This window comes from Anarhichas minor, unplaced genomic scaffold, assembly GCF_050575085.1.
Source record: "Anarhichas minor isolate MPS153535 unplaced genomic scaffold, ASM5057508v1 ptg000007l, whole genome shotgun sequence".
In the NCBI taxonomy this organism is placed as follows: Eukaryota; Metazoa; Chordata; class Actinopteri; order Perciformes; family Anarhichadidae; genus Anarhichas; species Anarhichas minor.
Window position 1 is genome coordinate 7,480,753 of NW_027466453.1, and position 26,481 is coordinate 7,507,233.

The window sequence follows — 26,481 nt, forward strand, 5'->3', positions numbered from 1 at the left end:
GCAATAGTGGATCAGATGTTTAAATGAAAAATGATAATCTGCACAGCAACTAGTTTAGCTTGAAGATAAATGTAGTGGAGAAAAAAGCATAACATGTCCTACTAAAATGTGGAGTAAAAATATCAAGTAGCAAACAATGTATACATTCAAGTACAAGTACCTCAAAGTTGTACCTTAGTATAGTACTTGAGTAAATGTAGTGGGTTACTTTCCACCACTGTAGTAGAGAGGAGAACATGGAGCGCCACTGTCCCCTACAGACTGAAATCGGCTGCTGCCGACAGAGCACGGAACCGGTTTCCGGACAATCCCGAACACCTACGAAGACAAACCTCCCCTCTCCTTCCCTCCCTCCTCCCCTTCACGCCTAATGTTGCTGTACCTCCAACCCTCCCCCCGTATCAGAGGAGTAGAAACAACAAGCCGCCATTTTGTTTGTGCGGACAGACCGTCAGAAACAGGAGGAGATAACCGAGAGAAGGAGCGACTCCGGCAACCGACGGCAGCCACTCCGTGAACCACCGGAGAAAGAACGAGTGGCGGAATCCTGTCCGTGTTACCGAGAGAGAGAAAGCATCGCCTACGAGATAAGACGGCAGTGGAGGGAAAACCGAGTCGGTGATAAATAAATATATATATAAATATATATATACACACATATATATATATATATATTTATATATGAATGCATGAGAAGGAAATACTCCGAAAAATCCAAGGAAGGGGGTGTTTTTGCGGAGCGGAGACGGAGGAGAGGCGGAAGAGGGCTCTGTGTGCTCGTAACGACGAGAAACCTGCGAAAAAGGGGGAAAACATCAACATGAAAAATCACTATGTGTCCGTCGCGGAGGAAGGAAAGAATCCGCATAGACAATTATATAAATAAATTGCTGCCGGGCAGAAGGGAGAGGTGGAAAGAAAGACGGGTTTAAAGAGAAGAAGGGGAAAATTGCCAGGATCAACACGAAGGGGGGCATTCTCCATCACAAAGAGTCAATGAGAGGATTTTGTCAGCCCAAATTATTTTAAAAGGGGGGGGGGGGGTCAATATTAGTGTGCCGATCAGAAGCTTTCCGCTTCCGAAATAGCCATCATTTCTCAGCGACCCACCGTCATTTTTTTTTTTTTTTTTAAATGACATTTTCTTCTGTCGCCCTGTGGCTGTGCTCCGGTTTTTGCTTAACGTCTCTTTTTTTCCTCTTCCCCGGCATGGCCAAGACATCACATAAGCAGTGAGTAACGGGAGTCTTTTTTTATTTGTTTAATATGCATCATTCTTTTCATCATCTGAGATTTCAAGAAACCCGTGGGAGGACCCTCTCGTGGAGCAGAACATAAGTAACCCCACAGATCGTCCTCTGCAAAATAAAACTAATTGCATCAATCTTGACTGCCCCGCTGATTGGCAATTAGCGCCGTTATTGCCCTCAAGAAGTATACCGTCAGATAAAGCCTGCATCCGAATCGATTGCACAAGAGCAGCGATTTTTGACGAGACTTTTTTTTTTTTCTTCTATTTTCAACCTTTGCCGATCCTGCCGACCGCGAGAGGCGTGCTCGCGCGAAAAGGGGGCTGCAACAACCAAATGTGCAAAAATACGAGTCTGTTCTTTCTGACCCAGTGCCTTGCATGGTCACACACTAAGTGCACATTATAGTCAGCATGCAAAGAAAAGTCATGCATGGATCCACACATCCGCAATATATATTCATTGTATCCGAGTAACTGCAAAGTGTGGGACTCGATCCGGTGTTTTCATCTTTCTGCAGAGCTGTTAAACTATTTAGCCACTGACTGTTAAGCCAATGCAAGTTGTTTTTCCCCCCTCTATGTATTGCACTCGAGAGTACCACTCACGCTTTAATTGTACCGAGGACTCCTGCTGGTGGTCTCCACTCACCGGGTGACCGCCTCCTCGGTCTGGATAACGTGAAGGAGTCGTTGACATCAGTGAGATGTCTGGTCAGGTGAGAGGAACGAATCTCTCGTAACTGTTGCATGAGAGAAGTGAACACGGGGACACTCCTGGTTTGTGTTTCTGGACCAGATTTATCATTTTCCCCGTTGATCCCTGACCGAGAGACTCTCCGCTGGAATCGGTTCAGACGTGAAATACGGGGATTTTCTCCGCCGACTATGGCGGACAGGTCCGAGTGCAGCACGGAGGACGGATCTCGGGACAGTTTTTGTGTCGCAGAAGAAGAGGCTGCATGAGGTTGTCAAGAGGGCCGCACGCTTTGCCCTTTTCGCCGACTCCACCTTCCCACCTCCTGTTCAAATCTGTGAAGAAACTAAGTCTCCGACAGGGGAGGGGGTCTGATATCTAGAGACTAACCCGAGAGAGAGAGACTCTGAGGGACAGAGCTCTACATCTCTTCTCCCCTACCGTCCCCCGAGCGGTGGGGGAACGACCACGAGCGTGTCTTAAAGGGAGAAGGAGACTATAAAGGAAATACGTTTTCCCTCCGTGGAATCTACATCAATTTTTTTTTTTTAATTCGTCAAAAATATGGCCGATAATGTCCTGGAGTCCGGCCCGCCTTCAGCCAAGAGGCCCAAGCTGTCCTCTCCGGCTCTCTCGGTGTCTGCCAGTGATGGAAACGGTAAATATATTGCATGCTTTACTTAAGATGGAGATAAAATACCAAGTTGCTTCGACTGTTGGTGCGTTAACTATTGGTCAGGCTTTGAAGTCCCTGTGGAGTTGCACAGCAACTTAGTTGCTCTGAGACAGCTACACCTCAACTAAATCAATGCTTGTGAACTTAACTGTGAACATATATTTGTCGCTTTATTTTAAAGTAGTCTGAGGCTTTGTGTTGCTGGAGAGAGAACGCGATGTGTTACTGCTGGCAGGAGCAACTTTCCTGGAGGGATGTTTTGATGCGTTAGCCTCAACAGGCTAACTAGCTTCTAACTATGAGATCTACCTCCAAACAATGGAAGAGTCGAGTCACCCCAGTTTGCTTTAAGTTGTCTCGCTACTACCAAAGTTAACTAAATGAAAGCACGAGAGCGCGTACACATTAAACAACGAGCGTCGTGAATACTCCGTGAACGTGGAGACAAAGCACCGTTTACAGAGTAGCTTTAGGAGAAAGTAACGGTAACCGAGCGAGCTAGCTAACTAGCTTGGACGATAACCGGCTCAGCTGCGCTCGATAGCTGGCTAGCAAATCAATTAAGTGATTGTTAACCAGCTCCACCTCATCGTGCACGAAAGTACCATTTTTTTCGTGGGTACGAACTCATTCTGCAGTTGCAATAAAACCGTTTGAGGTTTTTAATTCCGTGTGCTTCACGTGTTGTTAGCCGACTCTCTGTTTCAGTGGTCTATTGTAACGGCTAGCTATTGTTCGACACTTCATTAAAGTTGCGAAACGCGTTGTTGCCCGGCTGAAGACGTTGCCGTGCGTCAATTTCGACTGGGTTGTAACGTTGACATGAAAGAACAAAATCGGCCGACGTCTCCGAAACGTCTTCTTTCAAGTCTTTTATTGTTCAGAGACTTTTAGTTTCTCGGTGGTACTACATTGATGAAATTCTTGTGAAGCCACCATTGATGGACTGCACGGTGACACCGCGCCGCACTTTTTGCAGTTTACTTTTCAAAATGGCTCAACGCTTCACGTTACCCCATGCACGTCCCTTCATTGTGAATTAACCTTTTATTGCTGACGAATTCTTTTACACGTATTGAGCAAGAAACTCTACACTCTTGGCATCACCTCCTCTTGTATCGAGACACATAGAGAACCATGAGGATTTAGATATTTAGTTGAAGCTGTTTCAATTAATACCCATGAATCAATATGTGTAGCATAATAAGTATTTCTTATAACACAAAAAAAATGAATAGTATTTATGTCAACTGTGCAAAGATTGGTGGCCATACCACCGGCTCTCCAACCGTGTCAGAAGATAAGTGAATTTCAAGCTTGATGCATGTTTAATTTCTAAAGTATCTGAACTCGTAATGCATGATGTGAAAATCACTGGCACAACATATCAACACTGTAGCATTGATTATTCAGTGAGATGTTGACCCGTTAGAAGCCACCATAAATAACATCAAACATAACATTCAGGCGAACTGAAGGGACAACTACGAGCACTGCCTATTTTTTATATTGATTTACACATATTTCAGTATGCTCTCAGACAACTTTCCCTTTAACGTGCCTCCCATTGCAGTGGATAAGACTTGTGATACCTCTTCTGTTTCATGTTCTTGCGCCACATGACGGTAGATAGATCCAATGCACACACCTACCTAGGTACTGTAGTGTTTACTCCTGCGGCTTCTCGCCCTGACCCTACTGCGTTCACTCTCCATGTTTGGCACCCCATCAAACCACAAACTGATGCCCAGGAGAGAAATCCCGGCGGTGAGAGGAAGCTCCTGCTGCACCGGCTGTCCAGCTTTGGGCTCCAGATTAATGGCTGATAGTTTTCAAACTAATGTCAGCGTTGTAACACTCTTAAATTCGTCTTGAACAATTGTGGCTGTGTGTAGTGTGAGCTGTGAATCGTATCTACATTTTTCTAGTTGATACATTTTTTGGGGTCTTTTCTTTCCTGCTTAGATTTTGGTTCGCTCTTTGACCTGGAGCATGACCTCCCAGATGAGCTCATCAGTTCCTCGGACCTGGGTCTGACCAACGGAGGGGATGTCAGCCAACTCCACACCAGTCTGGGTGGACTCGGGGGAGGGCTTGGTTTGGGAGGCCAGGATGCAGCCACGAAACACAAACAGCTGTCTGAGCTCTTGCGCGCTGGAGCTCCAGCACAGCAGGGTGGCCCCACTTCCAATAGCGCAGCGCCCGGGGCTTCCATGGGGATGATGGGGGGTGTCGGCGTCTCCCCTGGTGGACCTCAAGGCATGCCCCCCCAGGGCCAGCAGCAGCAGCAACCTGGATTAATGCAGCAGGTTGGGATGGTTGGAGGGGTGGCAGCACTCAATCGGGCAGCTGCCATGATGGGTGCCCAGAAGGGCAACACTGGACAGCAGCAGCAGGGCCTGATGGGGGGCCAGGTGATGAATGGCTCACCGAGAATGGGTTACCCTGGCAGTGCGGGCATGGGTAACAGCAGCAATCTGTTGGCGGAAACCCTGCAGCAGGGCAGTCAGCAAATGGGACACGGGGGTCAGGCAGGGATGAGACCACAACAACCCGGAGCACTGAACAAGGTAAGCACTCTCAACCCAGGATACGGTCAGTAGCAACTATGTTATGGCAAATTATCAAATGTGGTATATTAAAGATTTAAACTGAGAATAAGATGTTCTTAACAAAGTGTGTTTTTGGTGCCCTTATGAATCCCACACCTGCACGTAGTTCTCTTCAAATATAAAACTACTTTCTTTTACATCAAATAATGTTGTGGTGAATTCAAAGGTATTATGTTAATATTTACACAAAAATGGGGTTTTAATATACGGTCAGTATGTCATAGCTCTACCATGGCCGCCAGAGTAGTGGGAACACACATCCAAGATTATTACTGAGATTTGCCAGTTACAGCCACACTGCTTCATATGTATAAGAATATACATTTGCTGGATCTGTGATTAGTCTGGATGGAATTTCTTCAGTTTGGTAAAGTCATTTAAAAAAAGGAAGATTCCTGCTATTTACACTTGAGTTTTTGTTGTTAAACAATATGTTTAAGTTCGAAACACAAAAGGCAGACGCATCTTTTCAGACCCGAGTGACGCTGTAGACTGAACCAGACCTGTTGTAGTTGCTCGTGTGAGACTGCTGAAGACGAGTTCTCCAGAGCAGGAATGAGTTATGTGTCGGACTCACAGCCGCATCGCTGCTCGCTCTGTGGTATTGACGGTTAACCACATCTCTTTGTCAATTTGCCACAGGATAGTTATGATCGAAGGTGTGAAGGCAATATTGCAAAAGTCTCTTCTGGTGCACCAGCAAACACAGGACCTTTTTTAGGAATGTTCCATGTTAAAATATGCATCAGTAAAGTGTTTGTGTTGTCCATGTTCAATGCAGAGGAAACTCTGCAGTTATTTTCTCAGATACAGGCATCAACAGTTTCATTGCTCTCTTTTAGTCACATAGCAACAAATCCCTTCACATTAGTGCAGCGCTGCTGTTGAAATAAAGAAAAGTTTGGCCCAAAACAGAAGTAGAAGAAAATCCTGTAGGCTGGATCTGAGGCCATTTAGATGTGTCTTTGGTATTGATTTACCGTAGAGAATAAAGTCAGGTCAGGGGGAAGTAATATTGTAACCGACCAGTCACAATGAGAGCTCATTATGAAGGAATGATTAAAAGTAATATTTAAAAAGTGATTCCATGTTGTTTCCCTATCAAAGTGGAACTGTGTGTCCAAAGTAGTTGGATACGTATGTAGGTTTTGTAGTTTTTAAAGTCATATAAGAAGTATAGATTGTGATACTTCCTGTATTTCATTCATAGGCCATGAAGAGTACTCGATTTGATGTTTAAACTATGAATTTCCCTCTCTCCTCCTTGTCTCCGTACCCGCTCCCTAGATGAATATGATGGCCAACGCGGGCCCCTATGGTGGTCCGTACGGCCAGTCTGGCCAGGTGCTCCCTGGAGCAGGGCTGGGCCCACAGCTCCAGAACAAGGCGGGCCTGCCCAACAACATGGCCGCTCAGTTCAGCATGGACAAGAAGGCCCCACCGGGTCAAGGCATGCCTGGGATGGTAAGATGTGTTCATTCTTTTATAAGTCCTTACTGGAACCAGATCAGAGTTATAACTTTGGACATACCGTAGCATTTTCTGCTCAGAAATGTGTCTCAAAAGCATTTTGTGTCGGAGTCATTCATGTCATTGTAGTTGTCAGTAACCACTAAAGTCCCACTTCAATAAAAGTTCTTGGGTTAGATTATTAGTGTGGTGACTTACCGTCAAAAGCTCCAAACCAACAATGAACGGAGCCCGGCGATTTGTTTACGATCCCGCCCGCTTCACACAGTGGTTAGACGCGTGTGTCGAGGTGTAAAACCAGGCAGGATATGAACTTCTATTTCTTTCCCTGTGGCCTTTAGATGTAATCTGACAACATGCCATGCCCGCCTTGTTAACCATAAGTCGTGTAAATGCAGTATTATTTTGGCACGACACCAGGGACTCAATTCGAGTTGCTGTCTAAGTGAACAGCCTCCGTTGCGCCTGACGCCTCTCTTCTAAGTCTCAGACCCTCTTTATTTCCGTTACAACTCTTTAATCATTTGTTTTGAGTCCCTTGTGTCACTCACACGGATAAATTTGTGTGAAATTCTTATTTTTTGCCGTTTCGTGACGTTTTTGTGAATTAAACTTCTCCACAAATGGATTAGAACAGGTAGCATATAAAGCGGCTTCGGGGAGTTGTTGATGCTTATGATCAGATCTCAGATCTCAGGAACGCAGACATACTCTTGAGCCGGTGGCATTCATCAAGTTGAAACAAGAGATTTATGACAAGTGTTGCTTCGTTAAGAAAGTGTGGTTAATCTGACATGGAACACCTGCATTTTAGGATAAGAATTGGAAAATGTTTTGCATGAGGTTCACGGTGTTATTCCCGCCTGAAGGGTTGTGGGAGGCTACAGATCAGGTTATCATTGGTCATCAGGTTTCTTTCTACAAAACAGCTTTTTCTCCAGGTCGGACTAGTCCATCATATTTTCTTATCCCCTTTAAGGAGTCTATGGATGATGGTTTATTTGGCTACATACCATTTTCATTTTTACAGACAAATCTGAACTTGATGTTTGAGACATTAATAACTGGCAGCCTAATAATGCAAGTGATCTTACAGATGTTTTAGACAAACTCGCAGTCGTCTCAAAGGGGAAGCAGCCCGGACTGACGAAGCTCAGTTCACCATTACAATATTCTTACCTACCTCAGAGAAATGAACCCTTTTGAAGTGAGATTAACCAAATGCCCCCAGAACTTCACTGTCAGATCGCTGTGAGTCACTGAAGGTGGTTAACTTCCCTGTGTGAGTCTGTAAACTGTATGGTGTAAGGGTCTCTAACAATGTTGCACCGTTTGTTAAACATGATCATTGAATTGATGCGTTAGCTGCCAAGCTCTTACCAAATTGGTCACCGTAAGTGGTGCAACACCCGATCATTGCAGTCTTGTTAACGCGCCTCCTCCCTCCTCCCTGTCTCAAGGCCTCTCAGCAGCAGCAGCAGCAGCCTGGAGCAGTAGGCGGCGTATCCGTCGGTGGAGCGGCGGCAGTGGGAGGTGCCCAGGTTGGGCTCGGTGCCGTCGGGGCTGGTCCCGGCTCAGCGCCCCCTACGGCGGACCCCGAGAAGCGGAAGCTGATTCAGCAGCAGTTGGTCCTTTTGCTCCACGCGCACAAGTGCCAGCGGAGGGAGCAGGCCAACGGCGAAGTGCGGCAGTGCAACCTGCCTCACTGCCGCACCATGAAGAACGTGCTCAACCACATGACTCACTGCCAGGCTGGCAAGTCCTGCCAGGGTGAGTCTGTTGAATTATGCTGATTGCTGGTTTTATGTTGTGTGGTTTGTATAATAAACACTAGGCGGTGTTTAAAGTTGTCATGTATCTGCAATTCATTTTTTGTGCGTTGTTTATTTCCCTCTTGGTTTGCCTCTCGTTTGTTCTCGTCATATCAGAATGAGTTATCCTCTCTTTAGCTGCCTGTTCTACTGTAACTCTTCCTTTTTTCCGTCTCTCATCTGGATGTAGTTTTATTTGACTGAATGACTCATACAATAACTTTAGTCTCTGGCTTCTCTCTCTTCCTTTTGACTCTGAGGGCTTTCCCCTTTTCTCTCATCCTTTTCTTGTCTTATTATTCATCTCCCTCCTTCACCCTGTCACCATTTCTCATTTCACTTGTTCTCCCTCTCTGTCCCTCTTCTCTCTCTTTTCCACGTCTCTTTCCTTTTCTCACACTTCTCTCCATTTCTGTGTCTTCTCCCCCCAGTGGCACACTGTGCCTCATCCAGACAGATCATCTCTCATTGGAAGAATTGCACACGACATGACTGTCCTGTATGCCTGCCACTGAAAAACGCTGGAGACAAGCGGAATCAGCAGTGTGAGTGTTTCTCACTCTGTGGCTGTGTGTGTGTGTGAGTGTGTGTGTATGTGTGTGTGGGTGTATCTCTGAGCAGTAAACACGATCTTGTCTCTTATCATTTGAATTATTGCACATTATCTACCATGAAATGTGTTCGTCATCACAGATGTTCATCCTCTGTTACCTCTTTCTCTCCCCTATCAACCCTCTCCTGCCTCTTCCGTTCTCTTCACAGCTCTTGTTAACAGTGCAGGAGTCGGCTTGGTGAACTCTTTAGGCTCGGGGGTTCCTGGTGGACAGTCCAACGCTCCAAACCTGAACCCTCCCAACCAGATTGACCCCAGCTCCATAGAGAGGGCCTACGCCGCACTGGGCCTCACTTACCAGGGCAACCAGATACCACAGGCCAACATGTCTAACCAGGGGCTGCAGGGTCAGCCAGGGATCAGGAGCCTCAACACCATGGGTTAGTTTCTAATGCCATTGTGCGTATCTCAAACTATAATGGACAATCCATGGATGTTCATTCTTGATCTTGATGACAACAAAATAGTCTCAAATCAAAGGTGTGCAGATGCTTGGGAGCTTTAACGGCCATCTCATGTGTTTTTTTTCATCAGTGAATGGGGCTGACTCAGGCGTCCGTGTGGGACTTAAGTAATGCGATAACAGGATTTGGTTTAGGCTGTATGATCTTTGGCGTCAGCAGTGAATGGCCTCCTTGATCTCTTCCAGCTGTGCACTGACTCATGGTCGATGACTGTGTCACAAAACTTTGATTTATATTTCACTGGACAGGTTTCACTGTCATGCTCGGGAAGATAATCTCCAGCTGTCTTTGAATCACTTTACTTCTTTGGCTTGAAAATGATCTGAAGATGCGTCTTATGTTTGCTCAAGATATTGTTGTCAGAATTGACCAATCCACATCATATCCTTCAAATTCTATAACTTCAACTCTTTCCAGGTGGGAACTCTATGGGAGTGAATGGTGGAGTCGGGGTGCAGTCGCCCAACCAGCAGTCCGGTCTGCTGCCAAACGCCCTGTTGCACGGCAGCATGAATGCACAGAGGTAGGACTGCTTTTCATTGGTCATGCTGCCGTCACATAACAGACTTTAAGAAAGTCAAAATGAGTCCCGTATTGGCTGAAGTCTCACTTCTTCCTTTCCTCCTTGTCTGTCTTTTTATTTATTTTTATCCAGTTTAATGAATGATGGTCTCGGGAACCTGGGCTCCATGCCCACGGCAACTCCTCCTTCTGCTGCAGGCATGAGGAAGTCTTGGCATGAAGACATCACGCAGGACCTCCGCAACCACCTTGTCCACAAGCTGTGAGTTTGCTATGTCTTGTAGGGCCCCCCAAGACGTCTTACTATGGCCCAGAGCTAAAGAAATATACTCATTTAAACGTCAGAGTAGATTCAAATGGGATTAAACTTTATTATCACTGCACATACAACACAAACCGAGACAAAGAAGTGCAGTTAAGCTTCTAACCAGAGGTGAACAACTTTATTCATGTACATATGTACATACAGAATAAAATATACAATAAATAGAATGTGGAATAAACAGTCGGGGGTATAAATACACTACATGTATACGTTATGAGCAGTATGAAACATGCAGCAGTTACAGTATGCAGTGCAGGTATAAGTAAGAATATATGTAGAGCAGGGTAGCACTAGGAATTATAGTAAGAAATGATGTATAGCATTAACAGCTAGAGGTGTGGTATGAATACGGTTTGTTCACTATTGATCAGATATGTGCAGCGTAGATGGTGGTATCAGATCATCTTCAGTTCAGTGCTGGGTGTCTCTTTCCTCAAGTTAATTGTACCTGTGTGTCCTTCTTGTTTGTGCATGTGTGAGAGTAGTGTGCAGGCAATCTTCCCCACTCCTGATCCAGCGGCCCTGAAGGACCGGCGGATGGAGAATCTGGTGGCCTACGCTCGAAAAGTAGAGGGAGACATGTACGAGTCGGCCAACAGTAGGGTAAGAAACCAGTGCGCCTAGAATAATGTGGTATGACCATCGGTTTCCAGTTAAGGGAGGAGGAAATACAAAGCATTTTTTTTGCACCGTCGCGATGTATCCTCCTGTAACATCCTCTCCCACTCGTGACGTTATCCTTTCTAGGCGGAATACTACCATCTGCTGGCAGAGAAGATCTACAAGATCCAAAAGGAGCTGGAGGAAAAGAGAAGGACACGACTCCAGAAGCAGGGTATGATGCCCGGCCAACCTGGCATAGCCTCTCCAGGCCTCCCGCAGGTGCCCCCCAGCATGGGACAGCTACCCAGCATGGGACAGCTACCCAGCATGGGACAGCTCCCTAGCATGGGACAGCTACCCAGCATGGGACAGCTCCCTAGCATGGGACAGCTTCCCAGCATGGGACAGCCGCCCATGGGCCCCGGTCAACCCCCAAGTAAGTAAACGTACTGCTTTTACCTCCCTCGCACACTTCTGTGTGTACGTAGAAACGCATACAAGTAATAGCTCAGCTTTTAGATCCGCCGTGTCCCTGACATGTGTCTATATACATGATACGAACACCCATCATGGACAAACGATGGGTTTTGAAGTGTAAAAAGAGATCAAGCACATTGCTACCCCACTTGTCTTATCTGGTTTTTGTGATTCCTGTAACTCTTCTCACCCGGTCAGATGGTCCTCACGCCGATCCGTCCATGGTCCGACCAACTGGACCCAATCAGATGGTCAACAGGATGCAGAACCCAGCAGGTACATCTCTAGTTAGTGTAAATTACATTATTACAAAGGCAGCCAGACTTGGAGAAATGCATTTTAAATAATGAGGCCAGATCAAAGGTTGATACAAATACAAAATGATTAATAGAGTGTATAGGACTGCCTATGGGTTGCAGAAGATTTGGCTTAAAAGCACTCCTCGTTGATATTTATGAGCAAATGTTTATTTCTCACTAGTGGTATGTAGTAGTGGTGGGCGATATACCGGTTTTAATTTCCCGTATTATATGAATTTTTCATATACCGTCATACCGGTGCACAGCCGAAACAACTTCTGTCGCTCTTGAACAGGCAGCAAAATATATTTTTCGCCGCTGAAAGCGCTGCGGTTGGAGCTAGTTGACTTAAGTGTATTGAGAGGGAACCCTTGTCATGGTCATAACTTTATAACAACAAATAACAACCCACAACTAACGCTCTTTAACAGAGTAAAACACCACGACACAACAGTTTGTGACACATAAACAATTTGTAACACTAATAATTGTACATTTATAAAATTTCCCCGCCGAACTGCATGCTGGGTATAGCTCGCTAACAACAGTCTGCTAACAGCTGGGAGAGGCTCTGTCGCGCCAGTAACGTTACATTAAAGAACAGAAAAGAGCGATGCAGGATGAACAAAGACTGAACAACAAAAGGTATTTTGGTCAGACACATATGCAACGCTGATTACCGTGTAATATGCGTGGTATTTGTTATAAATGTACGTTGGTGCATAGAGGGTGATAAGAAGCTGTACTTGGAGGGGCTTAGGACCCAGGGGAATGTAGGTGAAGGAAACAGGAAGTAACGGAACGGAAGACACGCCACACAAACAGCTGTTCACCGCTCGCTGGCCGGTTGACCGCCCGGTTCTTTTCGGCGTTAATTAATTAATGCTTTAACTCGTGGGAAATAATACCGTGATATACCGTGAAACCGCCAGAGTCTTACAAAATACCGTGATATGCATTTTTGATCATACCGCCCAGCCCTAGTATGTAGCCATGCAGAGATTTATGCTGCCACCCCAAAACAATATAGGCGAATGGGACTTTGCGGGTTTTCACAGCTTTGATAACTTGCATTTAAAAATCTGAGTAGCATCTCGTCTTTGCATTTAAGTTAGTTTTTGTTTGATCTACTTTCTACTGTGGAAAATAGTCCCTCTGTAAACTGCTGACAGCATGGTGTGATGTGGTCCTCAACACACCTTGAACCAGGGCAGCCATATTTTCCAAAAGGCTTAAGACAAATCTGTCCTAACATGTCATTTGTTTCAATATATTTGTACGCACTCATGTTGCGGGTCCTAAAATACATTGTAGCTGCGGTAAACCGGATTTTGCGCCCAATTCCTTTCAATGTGAGACCTACTCGCCGCCACTCGTAAAAAAAACAGGAAACACTTGTTGTATATATCCTATTTTATATGAATGGATACCGAAATGATACACAAGCGTCGGAGACAGAAGGACACTGCAGTGAATGCAAGGACATTAGTAGAGAGTAATGACGAGTGTTCGTCTCTGTGATTCTGTTGTCAGCCTGCTAGCCACGCTACAGCCCGCAGTTTACGCTTACGAGTAAAGTGAAGACCTGTCTGACTGGCCATGTTTGTTTGTTTTCTAACGTTACTGTACGCCAGTTGCGTTTTACAAAGTCAGCAAGCAGGCTTACCTTAATCCACAATTATTATGCCTCCTTGAATTCCAAAAAATCTGATCGGACATTATTTTTGTCCAACGTTCAAACTGTAGAATAAGACGGCCCTCCTGGGAACGCACCTCCTTACCTCTCCTTTTCTGTCCTCCTTCACTTCTAGGAATGAACCAGTTTGGTCAGATGGGGATGCAGTCGATGGGTCAGAGGTCTCCTCTTCCTCATAATGCTCCAATGAATCAGGTCGGTGTCACTGTCACCATCTCCAGCAGATAATACTTTGGGGTTATGTGAACTTTATGCTTGAAAGTCACAGATGATTGATGATGTTTTTTTTAAATTGATACTCGGGCCTCCTAAAGGTTTAGATATTGTTCTCTTAATAACCGAGGCATTGTGGGTAATCTGGGCTGTACACAAAAGTTATTTAAACAGGAAAAAAAGAAGAACCACATTTATTTATTGAAGTTCACGTTTCCATTAAAATAATATTTAAAGGCCATACAACAGTAAATCTAACCATACTTTATTTTACGTCTTTTATATTCACACGTCCCTTGTTGTCTTGTTTCCAGATGGGTATGGGAGCAGCGAGGATGGGTCAGCCCAACGCCACACAGTTACAGAACCAGTACCTCCCTCCGGGCCAGTTTCCTGGGTCCAGTCCTGGACTTGGCTCCGGTCCTGTTGGCATGAACCAGCCAGGAGCACAGAGTGCTGTTCCACCGGTGAGTGAGCGTACAGGGACAGTACCTTGTAACGTAAAGATGAGTTTGATTGCAAAGGGGAACTTGGGTCTTTGCAAAAGCAGACAAAGAATGTGATGCAGTGAAATTCAAACATAGGCATTGACTCTCAGAGATAGTGATGAATACTGTATAATTAACTGAACTGTCTTCAGGATTTTGGCACATATTTCATGAGCGCTGTGAGTTTTAAGTCAGATTATTTGTGCTTTTTGGCAGTCTTCCCTATTTAATGAATTAATTTTATAGCTTACAGAGAGACCGATTGGAAATAAAGTGTTGCGACTCAGAAGTTCCAGAGTTGTGTACCTGGCAAAACCTTTTGCTATAGTTAGTCAGACCAATGTTGCTCCTCGTTGTTTCTCCCATACTCCATCCAAAGTTTTGATAAAGATTTCTAACCTCTGTGTCCTGTCCTCTGTAGCAGAACCAGATGTCGACGCCGCCCTCGCTCCCAGCCAGCAGCCCTGCAGCACAGTCTGCCTCTTCTGCTCCAGGCTCCGCTACCTCTGTCGGCCCCATGGGGTCTGGTAGTGCCAGTGGTGCTGGGCCTCAACCCAACCTGCCTCCATCCTCGACCCCCACCCAGTCCAACTCTTACCCTCCCTGCCCACCCATCCGAACAAACTCCCCTTCACCGGCACGCAGCCTAACGCCTCAACCGCATCAAACACCCCCAACGTTACCTCGATCTCAGACCCCACAGCCACAGACTCTCAACACACCCCAGCTACAGCAGCAACAACAGCAGCAGCAGCAGCAACAACAACAACAACAACAACAACAACAGCAGCAGCAGCAGCAGCAGCAACACCAGCACCAACAGCACCAACAGCAGCAGCAGCAACACCACCACCAACAACAACAACTGCAGCAGCAGCACCAACAACTGCTGCAACAGCAACAACAACAGCAGAAGCAGCAACAACAACAGCAGAAGCAGCAGCAGCAGCAACAACAGCAGCAGCAGCAGCAACAACAACAACAACAACAACAACAGCAGCAGCAGCAAGCTTCACAAAAGCAGCAGCAAGCTTCACAAAAGCAGCAGCAAGCTTCACAAAAGCAGCAGCAAGCTTCACAAAAGCAGCAGCAAGCTTCACAAAAGCAGCAGCAAGCTTCACAAAAGCAGCAACAAGCTTCGCAACAAGCTTCGCAACAAGCTTCACAAAAGCAGCAACAAGCTTCGCAACAAGCTTCACAAAAGCAGCAACAAGCTTCGCAACAAGCTTCGCAGCAACAAGCTTCGCAACAGCAGCAACAAGCTTCGCAAAAGCAGCAACAAGCTTCGCAAAAGCAGCAACAAGCTTCGCAACAGCAGAAGCCGTCGGGGCAGGCGGTGAACTCTGAGAAGGCCATTCAGCTTCCACAGCAGACGCTTGGCGGCCCCCAGGGAGGTCAAGCTTCTTCGGTGCCTACCCAGAATGCTCATGTGCCATTGCAACGTCCGCAGACCCCAGTGAGTAGATCACCCTGCTTAAACCACTTTTAAGCCTTATTCAGAGATACTCCAGAGCTTCCTGCTCTACATGCAAGTCTAGGTTTTCTCTAGTTCCCTTGTACTCGCAGAGAATAAGAAAACGCATACAGATTAAATGAAAAATGTATGATGGAAAAGTGAAAAGTCAGGGAAAGTTTATGCTTAAAAAAAACAACTACTTCACTTTCTTTTAAATATTGCAATGAGTTTGAGAAAGAATTAGATGATCAAACATTTTCTTGTGGATTCTAACTTGCCATTTCTAAATCCTCTCTCCATCTCCGTCTTTTTGCCACAGCTATCTCCGAAGCCGTCTCTGACAGCAGATGGTCAGGTGTCCTCTCCAGGCTCGGTCAGCAGCAGCAGCGCCAATCCCAGCTCCCAGCGCACTCTGCCGGACGGCCCTGCTCCCAGCCAGGAAGATGTCAAAATGGAGGTGAAGAAGCAGGAAGAGGAGGACGAAGGGGCTGACACCGAAGGAGAGGGCAAGGGCAAGATGGGCAAGGGTCAGCATGACGTGAAGACGGAGGAGAAACCAGAGGTAAGATTGTCCTCCTCGTCTTAGTTCCAGGCATAACGGTTCTGACGTCTTACATTCAGATTTACAAGAATCCCATTAATAAGAAAATCCTCGTACTGACACTTGAGTCTTTCTCCCAGATCAAGAAAGAGAAGCCGTCAGGAGATGGCTGTAAAGGCGAGCCCATGGACACGTCTTCATTCTCGGCGGCGTCATCCATAGCAACGGGCGAAGACAAGAAGCCGGAGGTGAAGAAAGAGCCCAAAGAGGAAGAGGACTCGTCATCAGCCAACAGCAGCTCCCCAGCCAGTGCTCAGAGCAAGAAGAAAAGTAAGTTTGGAACAGCTGTCATTACCTGAACATCAGTGGGTGGGTAGAGCAGCCAAAAAGTGTACTCAAGTACCAACTCATTGACCAATAGCAAGACAACTTGACTGCGCTGACATGTCAGGCAACGGAGAGTCATTACTGTCTTGCTCCATCAAATTGTATTAAACCTCCTCTGTCGGAGTTGAAACTTCTCCTAAAAGAGTAAAGTTTTGCAGAAAGTACAAATACATCTTTTGAATAAACAGTGTGTACTTATTTTTCCCGTTGGCAAGCTAGGCATGCAAAGGGTGATGTGTTCCCCTGCATCGTCTCTCCTCCTTTTACCTTCCAGCTCTAAATCTTTCATTCCTCATTTGGTTTTCTCGCTCCCGTCTTTTCCAGTCTTCAAGCCGGAGGAGCTGCGTCAGGCTCTGATGCCCACCCTGGAAGCTTTGTACCGGCAGGACCCCGAGTCCCTTCCCTTCCGTCAGCCGGTGGACCCCCAGTTACTGGGAATACCCGTACGTATTCGAACTAGTAACAAAACTAACCTGGTAAGGGACTGCACTGGCTGCCATTTTGCTTCAACTCCTCTGAAAACGTAGCTTTTTGTTTTTGTTTTGTTGTTTTCCTTTTTCATCTTTATATTTTGTCTCCTTTTGTCATAGTTGCCATATTTCTTGTATTTGTTTTATACATCTGCTTCCACTTTCTTTAATTCTTTAGTTGATTTTTCTCCCATTGCATGTCAGAAGTTAAGAAAAGGAGATTTGTGAAAAGTGTGTGTGCTCTTTTTTGAAACTTCTTGTCATTTGTAAATCAAAGCAATGACTCTTTTGAACATTTGCCTTTTACTCAGCTGGAACTGAAGTGAAGGGCAAATAAGTAAATGATCCAAACTGACATTCTTTGTCATTGATGTACTTGATTTGTAGACCCCCAAATATAATAATCTAAAAAAAAAAGATACAGTATTGCATGACCCAAGCATCCATCAGAGTAATGAGTAGCTGTTTGTCTTTCGTAGGACTCCAAATACAACAAGGAGACAATAGTTGAGATGTGTCATCACTTTGCATTTTAATGAGCAAAGTCCAAAGGAACGACATAAATTGCTTTAAGCTCCAACAACAGTTCAAGAGCCAATTGCTTTCATTTATCACTTTAATTTGTGTGACTTTTACTTTTTGACATCAATTTTTAGGTTTTAATTTGAAATCATGATTTCTTTGTAGTTTTCATCCCAGTGTTCCATTGCTAGCTTTCTAGTTCAGTTCCTCACCAGTAGTAGTGTGTCTGTGTTCAGGTGGGCAGTGTGTAGAGGTGGGACAATACCTTTTTACCCTCGTTGCATCCAAATTAGGGGGGAAAGAGTACTTGATTCAGTACAAGACTCTGTATCATTATTGTATTAAAAACTGGGGGGACATAATGCCATCTTTAGAGCAGTGATGAGCGAGCACCAGGCTATTGGCTCACCTCTCTACAGGAACCTCCACAGTCAAGTGATGCAACTTTCCGCCGTTTGTTTAATTGAATAACTTCATTTTCAGATGCAAACTCAGCCACTCAGTGAAAATGTAAGTTTCTAAGCGCTGCAGCGTGGCGACGTACGTGTGACTGTAGGTCGACATTGTGATACGCATCACTTGTTTGTTAACGCGAGTGGTTTCATTCAGAGACCGAGGGTCTGTTTCCTAACTGACCCCGCTCTTTGAAACTCACACCACCTCCTACTTGTGGTTGAATCTCCCCAAAAAAAAAAAGCCGTTCTTTTCCCTCGCCCTCTGTTCCGCTCCTCTCTCAAATGGTGTTTTTAGTTTGAGGATGAGCGGAGGGCAGACGGCGGGAAAAGAGAGCCGACTTGGAGGCTCCCCCGTCCCTCTTACATGTGCTTCCCCTCAGCACCGTTGGCTTTAACTCTGCCATCATATTGCCACTCATGCTGTTGGCGTTGTTACTGCCAACCACTATGTTGCTAAAAACAGTGACTCTCTTGTCTGCCTGTTGCTGTTGCCAGTTGCCACTGCTCTGTTCTTCTTGGTTTTGCACCCTAATTGCTTTTATGGGCCTGAAAGCTTTGTTTGCTTTCAGACTTTCAGCAGAGAACCGTTACACCAGCTGTTGGACATAATGAGTTACTTTCTAAGACAAATTGATATATAATAATGATACAGGATACGTAAAATAGAGTCATCTTTAGCTAGTTTTTTTTAAACTTTGAGCGGCAGATGATCGGACCGACTGGTGGCGGTCGCCCGGTCGTTGTCCGCAGTACAGACGGGGACTTGACTTTAAATGTAGGGTGCAAAGCAGAGAGCTGGAGGGCAGAAGTTGTCATGTCTCTCTGTTTGCACGCAAACCTTCTTTTCTGCAGCGCTCAACAACATTGTCCCCCTGCACCCTCTTCTCTCCCTACTCTGGTCCCACCTGGTTGACTACGACGCCTTCGTCACACCTTCACTTGATGATGATGATACTCTTCTTCCCCACCTCGGCCCCTCGGACGACTAAACCCCTCCCCCTACCGTCTCGCTGCCCTCTCTTCTGAACTTTACCTCGGCCTGCCACTCTAATCTGGACGGCGCCCTTCCCCAATCAGGACTACTTTGACATCGTGAAGAACCCCATGGACCTGTCGACCATCAAGCGGAAGCTGGACACGGGACAGTACCAAGAGCCCTGGCAGTACGTGGAGGATATCTGGCTGATGTTCAACAACGCCTGGCTGTACAACCGCAAGACCTCCCGCGTCTACAAGTACTGCTCCAAGCTGGCAGAGGTGTTCGAGTCGGAGATCGATCCCGTCATGCAGGGCCTGGGATACTGTTGTGGGAGGAAGGTGAGGCAGGAGCATGGTTTTGTGTTTTTGTTTGTCTAAACTCATGTGGTCCCAGATTAGGAATATTTCCCCTTTACTTGTCTTATTTTATTTAGCTAATTTATGCTTAGTATCTGGTTTTTAACAAATAGTTTCGTAGAGATATTTGGAGAAATATGCATGTTGAGTTCGATGAGAACATTGATACCACACTCAACATGACACACTTAAATATGAAGCTCCAGCCAGCAGCTGTTTAGCTTAGCATAACGACTGCTAGCCTGGCTCCGTCCGAAAGGTAATATCATCTGTCTACTAGCACCTCTAAAGCTCACGTTATATCTTGTTTGTTGAATCTGTACGAAAACTGAAATGTAAAAACAACATTGTCTATTTTAGGGGACTTATGTGTCTGAGTCTCTTGATTATGCAGTGGTTGCCTGGCAACGGCAGGTAAATGCTGGTACAGCTCTGTTGTGAATGAGAGCAGTAAGGTGTAAACCAGGGGTCTCAAACTCATTTTCACTCTGGGGCCACATCAGCATCACGGTCGCCCTCAAAGGGCCGGTTGTAACTGTAAGACTGTGTAAATGTAACTACTCCTAACATATTGTTTAATAACTGTCTCTGCATTTGATTATTGTTGATTCAAGTGTCAAAATATTGTATTTGCAGTTATATAAATGTAAAACTATATTTACGCACATTTCTGTTATAACTTAAATCCTTTTAATTTAGTGTTAAGAAACCCACATTACTCTATCAAAGATCAAACTATTAAAGGAAATAGCAAAGACAAATATCGAACACAAGTTATTAACTTTGTTCAAAGCTTAAAATCCTTTCAAGGGTGCGTTTGCACAATCCCACGTGAAGTATTTCATCTGTTGTAAAGCCACGTTTAAAGTAGTCTTCAATGTACTCACAATACATTTCCATGTCAAGTGTAGAGTAACCAGCCAAAGAGCTGCTTCTATGACTGTGTGTTTAAGTATCTCATCATTTTGACTTTCTATGTCATAATTTCGACTATGGGGATATTTTCATTATCAAGTCTAACTTTAATTTTTTATTATTTTTTTTGCTGGCGGATTCGTGGGCCACATAAAATGACATGGCGGACGGGGAGCCGGCCCACGGGCCTTGAGTTTGACACCCCTGGTGTTAACGGTTGAGACGGTCTGATGAACGATCCTCTCAAGTGGAGCGAGCGAACCAATCGCAAGACTCCTCTGACGACATATTTGAATATGTATTGTTTAGTATTTACGCCAATGCTTTTACATGCGTTACAAGAACATTGACATCGGACAAAAACAGCTCCGCGCCTGCCATGTTCCTGAAAATAGTACGACACTAACATCTGGCTGTACCCCTTCTTCTTGAGTTGAGTTTAATAGCTGTTGGCATCTGTAAGTGTTGCCTTACCGCCATCTACTGGAATGCCCCATCTATTCTGGCATTACAATGGCATGTATGTGAAAAGGTGGAAATGTTCTTGAACGTAGTAAATAGTCAACATCACCAGCGGTGCCTGAAAGGTTTTCCCAGTAATTTACAGAGAACTATTTGTGAAAGAGACTTTAGTTTCTAGTATTTATGCTAAGCTAATCAGCTGCTGCCTGTAGCCTGATAATCAACACACTTATGAGAGTGGTATGGATCTTCTCATCTACAGTTACTCTCCGCCAGAAAGTGAATTAAGTATTTCCCAAAACGTTTAACTGTTCCTTTTAAGAAGTAAGATTAGGGTAATGTTCATGCGAGGTGGGACCACGTGAATGAGTCCAAGAAGTCATAAAAACGTGCAGATGTTTTGAGCTGTTAGTTTGTCTTTTTGGGTCTAGTGTGTGTGTGTGTGTGTGTGTGTGTGTGTGTGTGTGTGTGTAGTCAATGTTTCCTCGGTAACGAGTCTTAAAACCACTTTTTGTCTCTTTATTGTTGCAGTTTGAGTTTTCCCCCCAAACTCTCTGCTGCTATGGAAAACAATTATGCACCATCCAACGTGACGCTGCTTATTTTAGCTACCAGAACAGGTAAGGGCTTTCGGCACATTGGAACACAAGCGCGTATACACACACACTTGCACGTACACACACACAATTACACGTACACACACACTTACACACACACTTCAGAAAGTATTATGGACATTTAGACGTTTTTCTGTGAAAAAGCAGCCTGTGAGATCAGCTTGTTATGTGTTTTGTTGTATTTTGCGCATTGATTATATTTCCTACGTGCAATCAGTGCAATCGCAGATGAGTTTTAATTTGGCTACAAATGGTTACCCTGGCACCATCTTCATAGTTCACCGTTTTGATTTTCATTTTGTTGTCATTCATAAAGTGGGCTCCTGTCTTCTTCAGCAGTTGTTCTTCATTTGTTGCACCATTGTTTCCCACTGAGTAAATTTACATGCACAACACATGACTGCTTGCAATTCTGACAGACTTGCATAAATGAATAGAAGGGTTCCATTGTCCTCACCAGAAGACAGGTTCCCACTTTATAAATGAACTAGAAGGATGATGGGTCTCTGTTGCTTTACCATTTATTTATTTTCCTCATCCACCCTTTCATGTTCGGAGACTCGTATCCCCCCCACCAACCCCCCCTCCTCCACAGCTCCTAGTGGTCTCTCATGTTGCTGTAATGTTGTTGTTGTTTACCACTGGACGTCTGACGCTAATCTTTGCTTTGCCTTGGCTCTCTGTCCTCTGTTGGTTGTTGTTCACATCCTGTCCCCCCCCCCTCTCTGTCCCCTCCATTGTCTCCGTCTGACCTGTAACGATTTATTTCACGCTTTTTTTAAATATTCATTTTGACCCCCCCCCCCTCCCTCCCCATCTCCGCCCCCCCCCTCCCTTCTCCCCTTCTCTCCCTCCTATTTTAACGCTTGTGATGTCTGCATTGGCCTGTTTTGGTGTGACCAATCATCCACTCCAAAATTTACGCGCAAAATCAAAACACCCGCCCACACACAAACCCTGCATCACGATTGGCTGCTTCCTCCTGGCGACGATCTTCCTTGCCCTCTGCCTCCTCCTGTGTGTTCGCCCCCTGGCCTCTCCTGCCCTGATTGGCGGCTGCTTCTTCGCGCCCTCTCTGTGATTGGCTGTGCTGATGACGAACGGTGTAGTTCACCAAAATATGGGCTTCTTGCTGACAGGTACCACTTCTGTGAAAAGTGTTTCAACGAAATCCAGAACGAGAGCGTTTCCTTGGGGGACGACCCCTCCCAGCCTCAGACGTGAGTACCATCACACACCTGCTTTCCTCTCTCTCTCTCTCACACACACACACACACACACACACACACACACACACACACACAGCGCTCCCATCTCCCATCAAAAGTTGTTAAGTAATACTTGTCGAGATGTTATGCATCAAAGATTGAAGCTGTCGAACCCCCAAAGAAGCTCTTGTTAGAAAAGACCACACAAGCATGAATTTAAGGTTAAGATAAGAGATGCCTTTATTGATCCCCAGAGGGGAAATTTGGTTGTCGCATCAGTACAAGGACAGCAATTAACAGTGACCATCAACACTGATTGGATATCCACACAAAAGCTGGCATATTTTACCTTTTAAGTAACTATGGGGTTAGAAAAACCATTTTGTTCCCAGTGTCGTACATATATTTGGTACCAGCTTATTCAGGTTGGTCAGTGAAGCTATACGGTGTTTAGTGAACTTTTCAAATCCAAGAATTTGTTTTGTGGCTGCACCGCTCCCTAAAATGGAAATGTTAAACGGTAGACATCTAGGGCATCATTTTCCCAAAATTTGGAAACTTTGGGATCTTTGCTAGTATTTGAAATCAAGTTATGTTGCGCTGCGAAGATTAACCCTTTTAGTCCGATTCATTGGCAACTATTTGATGATGGGTTAAGTAATATTTCTTCCCTCGTTCCAGCTTCTCCTAGATTTTCTGCTTTTCTCTGTTTAAAATCATTGTAAATGAAATGTCATGACAAAATAAGACATTTGATGACATCACCTAGTGTTCTGTAGATTGTGGTGGGCATTTTCGCTTTTTTGTAACTTTTTTTTTTTTTTTTTAGAACAAATTGATTAACTACAGAACTTGAGATGCAACCAACTGTTATCGTAATCGATCAATCTGATCACGTTTCAGTTTGTGATGACAGCAGCTCAGTGAATAGTTTTAGCTCACGGTTAGGTTTGTCATTTTGTTGAAATGCATTTAAGATTCATCTAGAACAATACATAAATCATCTTTTCATCTTAGTCACATAGTTCAGGTCTTTCAGTATTTCTCATCACCATCTCCTAGTAACCATGTTGTATTTAAAACACACGAGTTTACATCCCTTATTTTAGGGATGGCATTAATAACGAGTATTATAATATGAGGCAATGAACTATTTAGCCCGTGGGCACATTATCAATGTCTACATGTATTGAGTGAATGGAGGATATTGTATTGTGCACACAGCCTGCAGTGTAAAGAGAGAGAGCTTGTTGTGACTGTGACAGCGGTTTGTTTTCTGATGTTTCCCTCAGGTCCATCAACAAAGAACAGTTTCAACGGAAGAAGAACGACACGCTCGACCCTGAACTGTACGTTCCCCCTTTTTAACTCATTAACTCTCATTTAGAATTCATTTGCACCATTTCTCTTTGAAGATTTCATTTACTCTGTTGAAAATTATATCTTGATTTTAGATTAAAAATGTGTTTTGAATAAGGTGCTTACATATAAATAATGGAAGATAATGTGATTAAGTAATGAATTATAGTCACAAGAATTTATTTACCAAAATAACTTTGTCTTAACTTTACTTCTGAACTTTACTGACTTATTCATCAGCTTTGTGGCTCCTGCAGAGGAACAAACAGGGTGTTTTCATAATATGTGACTTGTTGCTGGTTTAAACTTTGGATATTGTGTCTGTCTCTCTGTCTCTGTCTCTGTCTCTCTGTCTCTGTCTCTCTCTGTCTCTCCTTAGGCTCGTGGAATGTATTGACTGCAGTCGTAAAATGCACCAGATCTGCGTCCTGCATAACGACACCATATGGCCGTTGGGGTGAGCCGGCTATCTTACGCACACTCTGTACATTCTGTTACGTGCCTGGGTCTGGAAAATAAATGAAGCCTTTTGTTTTCCTTGAAAAGCTTTCGAATGATCCAAAACATAAATAACGCTGCTGGAAAAGTTCAGCCGCTAACTCCTAACGCGCATATGAATACATGTTTTCATGTAGCTGCAGATGTGCTGTTTGAAGCAAATCGTTAAAGATTACACGTGTTTCAAACATTTCACCACCTTAAAACTGAGAATATTGTTGGAGTCTTGATCGTTACATCTGGACTGAAAAGAAAATGTCGGCATGTACACATGCAAAACAAAGTACTGCAGCTCGTGTGTGCAGTGAGTCTCATTTCTCAAAGTTTGATCTCCCTTCATGTGGTCTGTATGTAATTAAAAGCAATTTCAGAGTCATTAACGCTGTTTAAGGAAAGGAAGACCGGCATGAACGACTGAGTAATCTCTTGATTAAAGCCACTTAATCACTGTCATTGGTGCCGACTGTGACGGGACTGCTGGCAACCTGCTAATTTAACCATTTGCTCTCTGCTTTCTCACGAACCACAGCTTTGTGTGTGACAACTGCCTCAAAAAGGCCAACAAGACGCGGAAAGAGAACAAATACGCAGCCAAAAGTAAGTGGTGTAACGCTGATCTACCGGCTCGTTTCACGGCCGCGCCTCTTTTCCCTCGTTCAAACTTCACCATTGTGTTGTCGTCCTATGATTTGATCCTTTTTTTTTTTTTTTTTTTGCTTTATTACCAACATTTAAAAACATGAATTATGTTGCTAATCATTTCGCTCCTTAATAAACTAATGATTTTTGGGGATCAAAATCAGCAATCAGGATTTGTGCTTTTGACTGAGACCAATGTGTGGTGAGGGTGATAACATTGCCAAGTTTAGTGAGCATGAACACACACAGTCCATGTGTCTCACGTCTCTCTGTCTGTTCTCTGTATTCCGCCTCTCTTTGCTCATACCCGTTTCTGTTTTTTGCAGGACTTCCTCACACCAAGTTGGGGTGCTATTTGGAGACACGAGTGAACGACTACATCAAGAGGCAGAACCTCCCTGAATCTGGCGATGTCACCATCCGTGTGGTCCATGTGTCCGACAAGGTGGTCGAGGTCAAGCCAGGCATGAAGTCCAGGTACAATTCAATGTGTCTGCTGCTGCAGGTTTCGGGTTTTTATGCAGATAAACTTTGATGTGTTACTTTTCCTAATAACGGATTCAGTCACATTTGGAATTTCCCATGAACCGCTCTTCATATCGGCATAATTTAGGTCCACCACACAGCACTTACTTTAAAGGAAAATGCATTACTTTCAAAGGTGATACGCCTGTTGCTCTCATTATTTCCTTCTTCCAAAACACTGGTGAAGAACACCAGGAGCAAATGCCAGGAATTGAGATTTCATAAACCCAAAAATGATGACTGGTGTTTTAACTGCATGCCAAATTAATCGGAGCACAAAAGGCCAGATTGCCTCCCAGGTTACCATATGACCGGTTGCTGACAAGTTATTTAAAAGGTACATTTTTTTTGAATGTAGTCTGTCACGGTGCTCACGCGCATAAAACGTGCCGGGGCTCCATTACATCACTTCCAGTAAACTTCACAGAGAACAACGAGGGCATCGCAGATCTGTTTTAACCGAATGCGCTCTGGTTTAGCTCCGATAAAAACACTGAATCCGTCAGCACGTTAGCATGTTGTTCACTACCGAGGCCACTGACGCTCCGCTGTCCTGCAGACACTTGCCTCGTTCATTGACTCAAGTTGCAGTTCACGGCGGTGCACGGCTGCAGAATGAGTACAGGAGAAACACGAGTGGATATCTGGCGTTACAATTATTGGGGGAATACTGATGTAAGACTTGATAAGCTTCAGGTTAAACAAGCAGCACATCACACAGCAACGACTTCGTTGGTCAAACCGTCCTCTGGTTACTACCTTGATATCGAGATGGTTATCGAGATGAGATGACTTTGCAGTAATTATTCAGAGCGGTGCATCGCAGTGTTGGAGGGACAAAAGGCCCGATCAGTCACAATCGGGTGCTGGTGAGTCC

At 44.7% G+C, this 26,481-nt stretch overlaps 1 protein-coding gene across 12 annotated transcripts in view; it reads left to right on the plus strand.

The window, feature by feature from the left end:
- The first annotated feature begins 263 nt into the window (after nt 1-263).
- The window catches only part of ep300b (EP300 lysine acetyltransferase b), a 34,470-nt gene continuing 8,252 nt past the window's right edge, over nt 264-26,481 (plus strand). The window contains exons 1-25 of one of the 12 annotated variants that reach the window (XM_076084877.1): nt 264-2,604; nt 4,588-5,192; nt 6,522-6,698; nt 8,165-8,474; nt 8,947-9,060; nt 9,278-9,508; nt 10,010-10,115; nt 10,248-10,376; nt 10,904-11,042; nt 11,187-11,478; nt 11,718-11,795; nt 13,630-13,709; nt 14,042-14,194; nt 14,640-15,671; nt 15,991-16,233; nt 16,353-16,542; nt 16,924-17,075; nt 18,075-18,101; nt 19,124-19,363; nt 21,290-21,378; nt 22,515-22,595; nt 23,876-23,932; nt 24,322-24,399; nt 24,970-25,037; nt 25,406-25,556. In XM_076084877.1, the coding sequence (XP_075940992.1) occupies nt 2,511-2,604; nt 4,588-5,192; nt 6,522-6,698; nt 8,165-8,474; nt 8,947-9,060; nt 9,278-9,508; nt 10,010-10,115; nt 10,248-10,376; nt 10,904-11,042; nt 11,187-11,478; nt 11,718-11,795; nt 13,630-13,709; nt 14,042-14,194; nt 14,640-15,671; nt 15,991-16,233; nt 16,353-16,542; nt 16,924-17,075; nt 18,075-18,101; nt 19,124-19,363; nt 21,290-21,378; nt 22,515-22,595; nt 23,876-23,932; nt 24,322-24,399; nt 24,970-25,037; nt 25,406-25,556 (4,916 nt within the window). In that variant the 5' untranslated portion in view covers nt 264-2,510. Of the gene's footprint in view, nt 2,605-4,587; nt 5,193-6,521; nt 6,699-8,164; nt 8,475-8,946; nt 9,061-9,277; nt 9,509-10,009; nt 10,116-10,247; nt 10,377-10,903; nt 11,043-11,186; nt 11,479-11,717; nt 11,796-13,629; nt 13,710-14,041; nt 14,195-14,636; nt 15,672-15,990; nt 16,234-16,352; nt 16,543-16,923; nt 17,076-18,074; nt 18,102-19,123; nt 19,364-21,289; nt 21,379-22,514; nt 22,596-23,875; nt 23,933-24,321; nt 24,400-24,969; nt 25,038-25,405; nt 25,557-26,481 lie in introns of all 12 variants that reach the window. The other 11 variants (XM_076084876.1, XM_076084882.1, XM_076084880.1 and 8 more) reach the window with 11 other exon arrangements.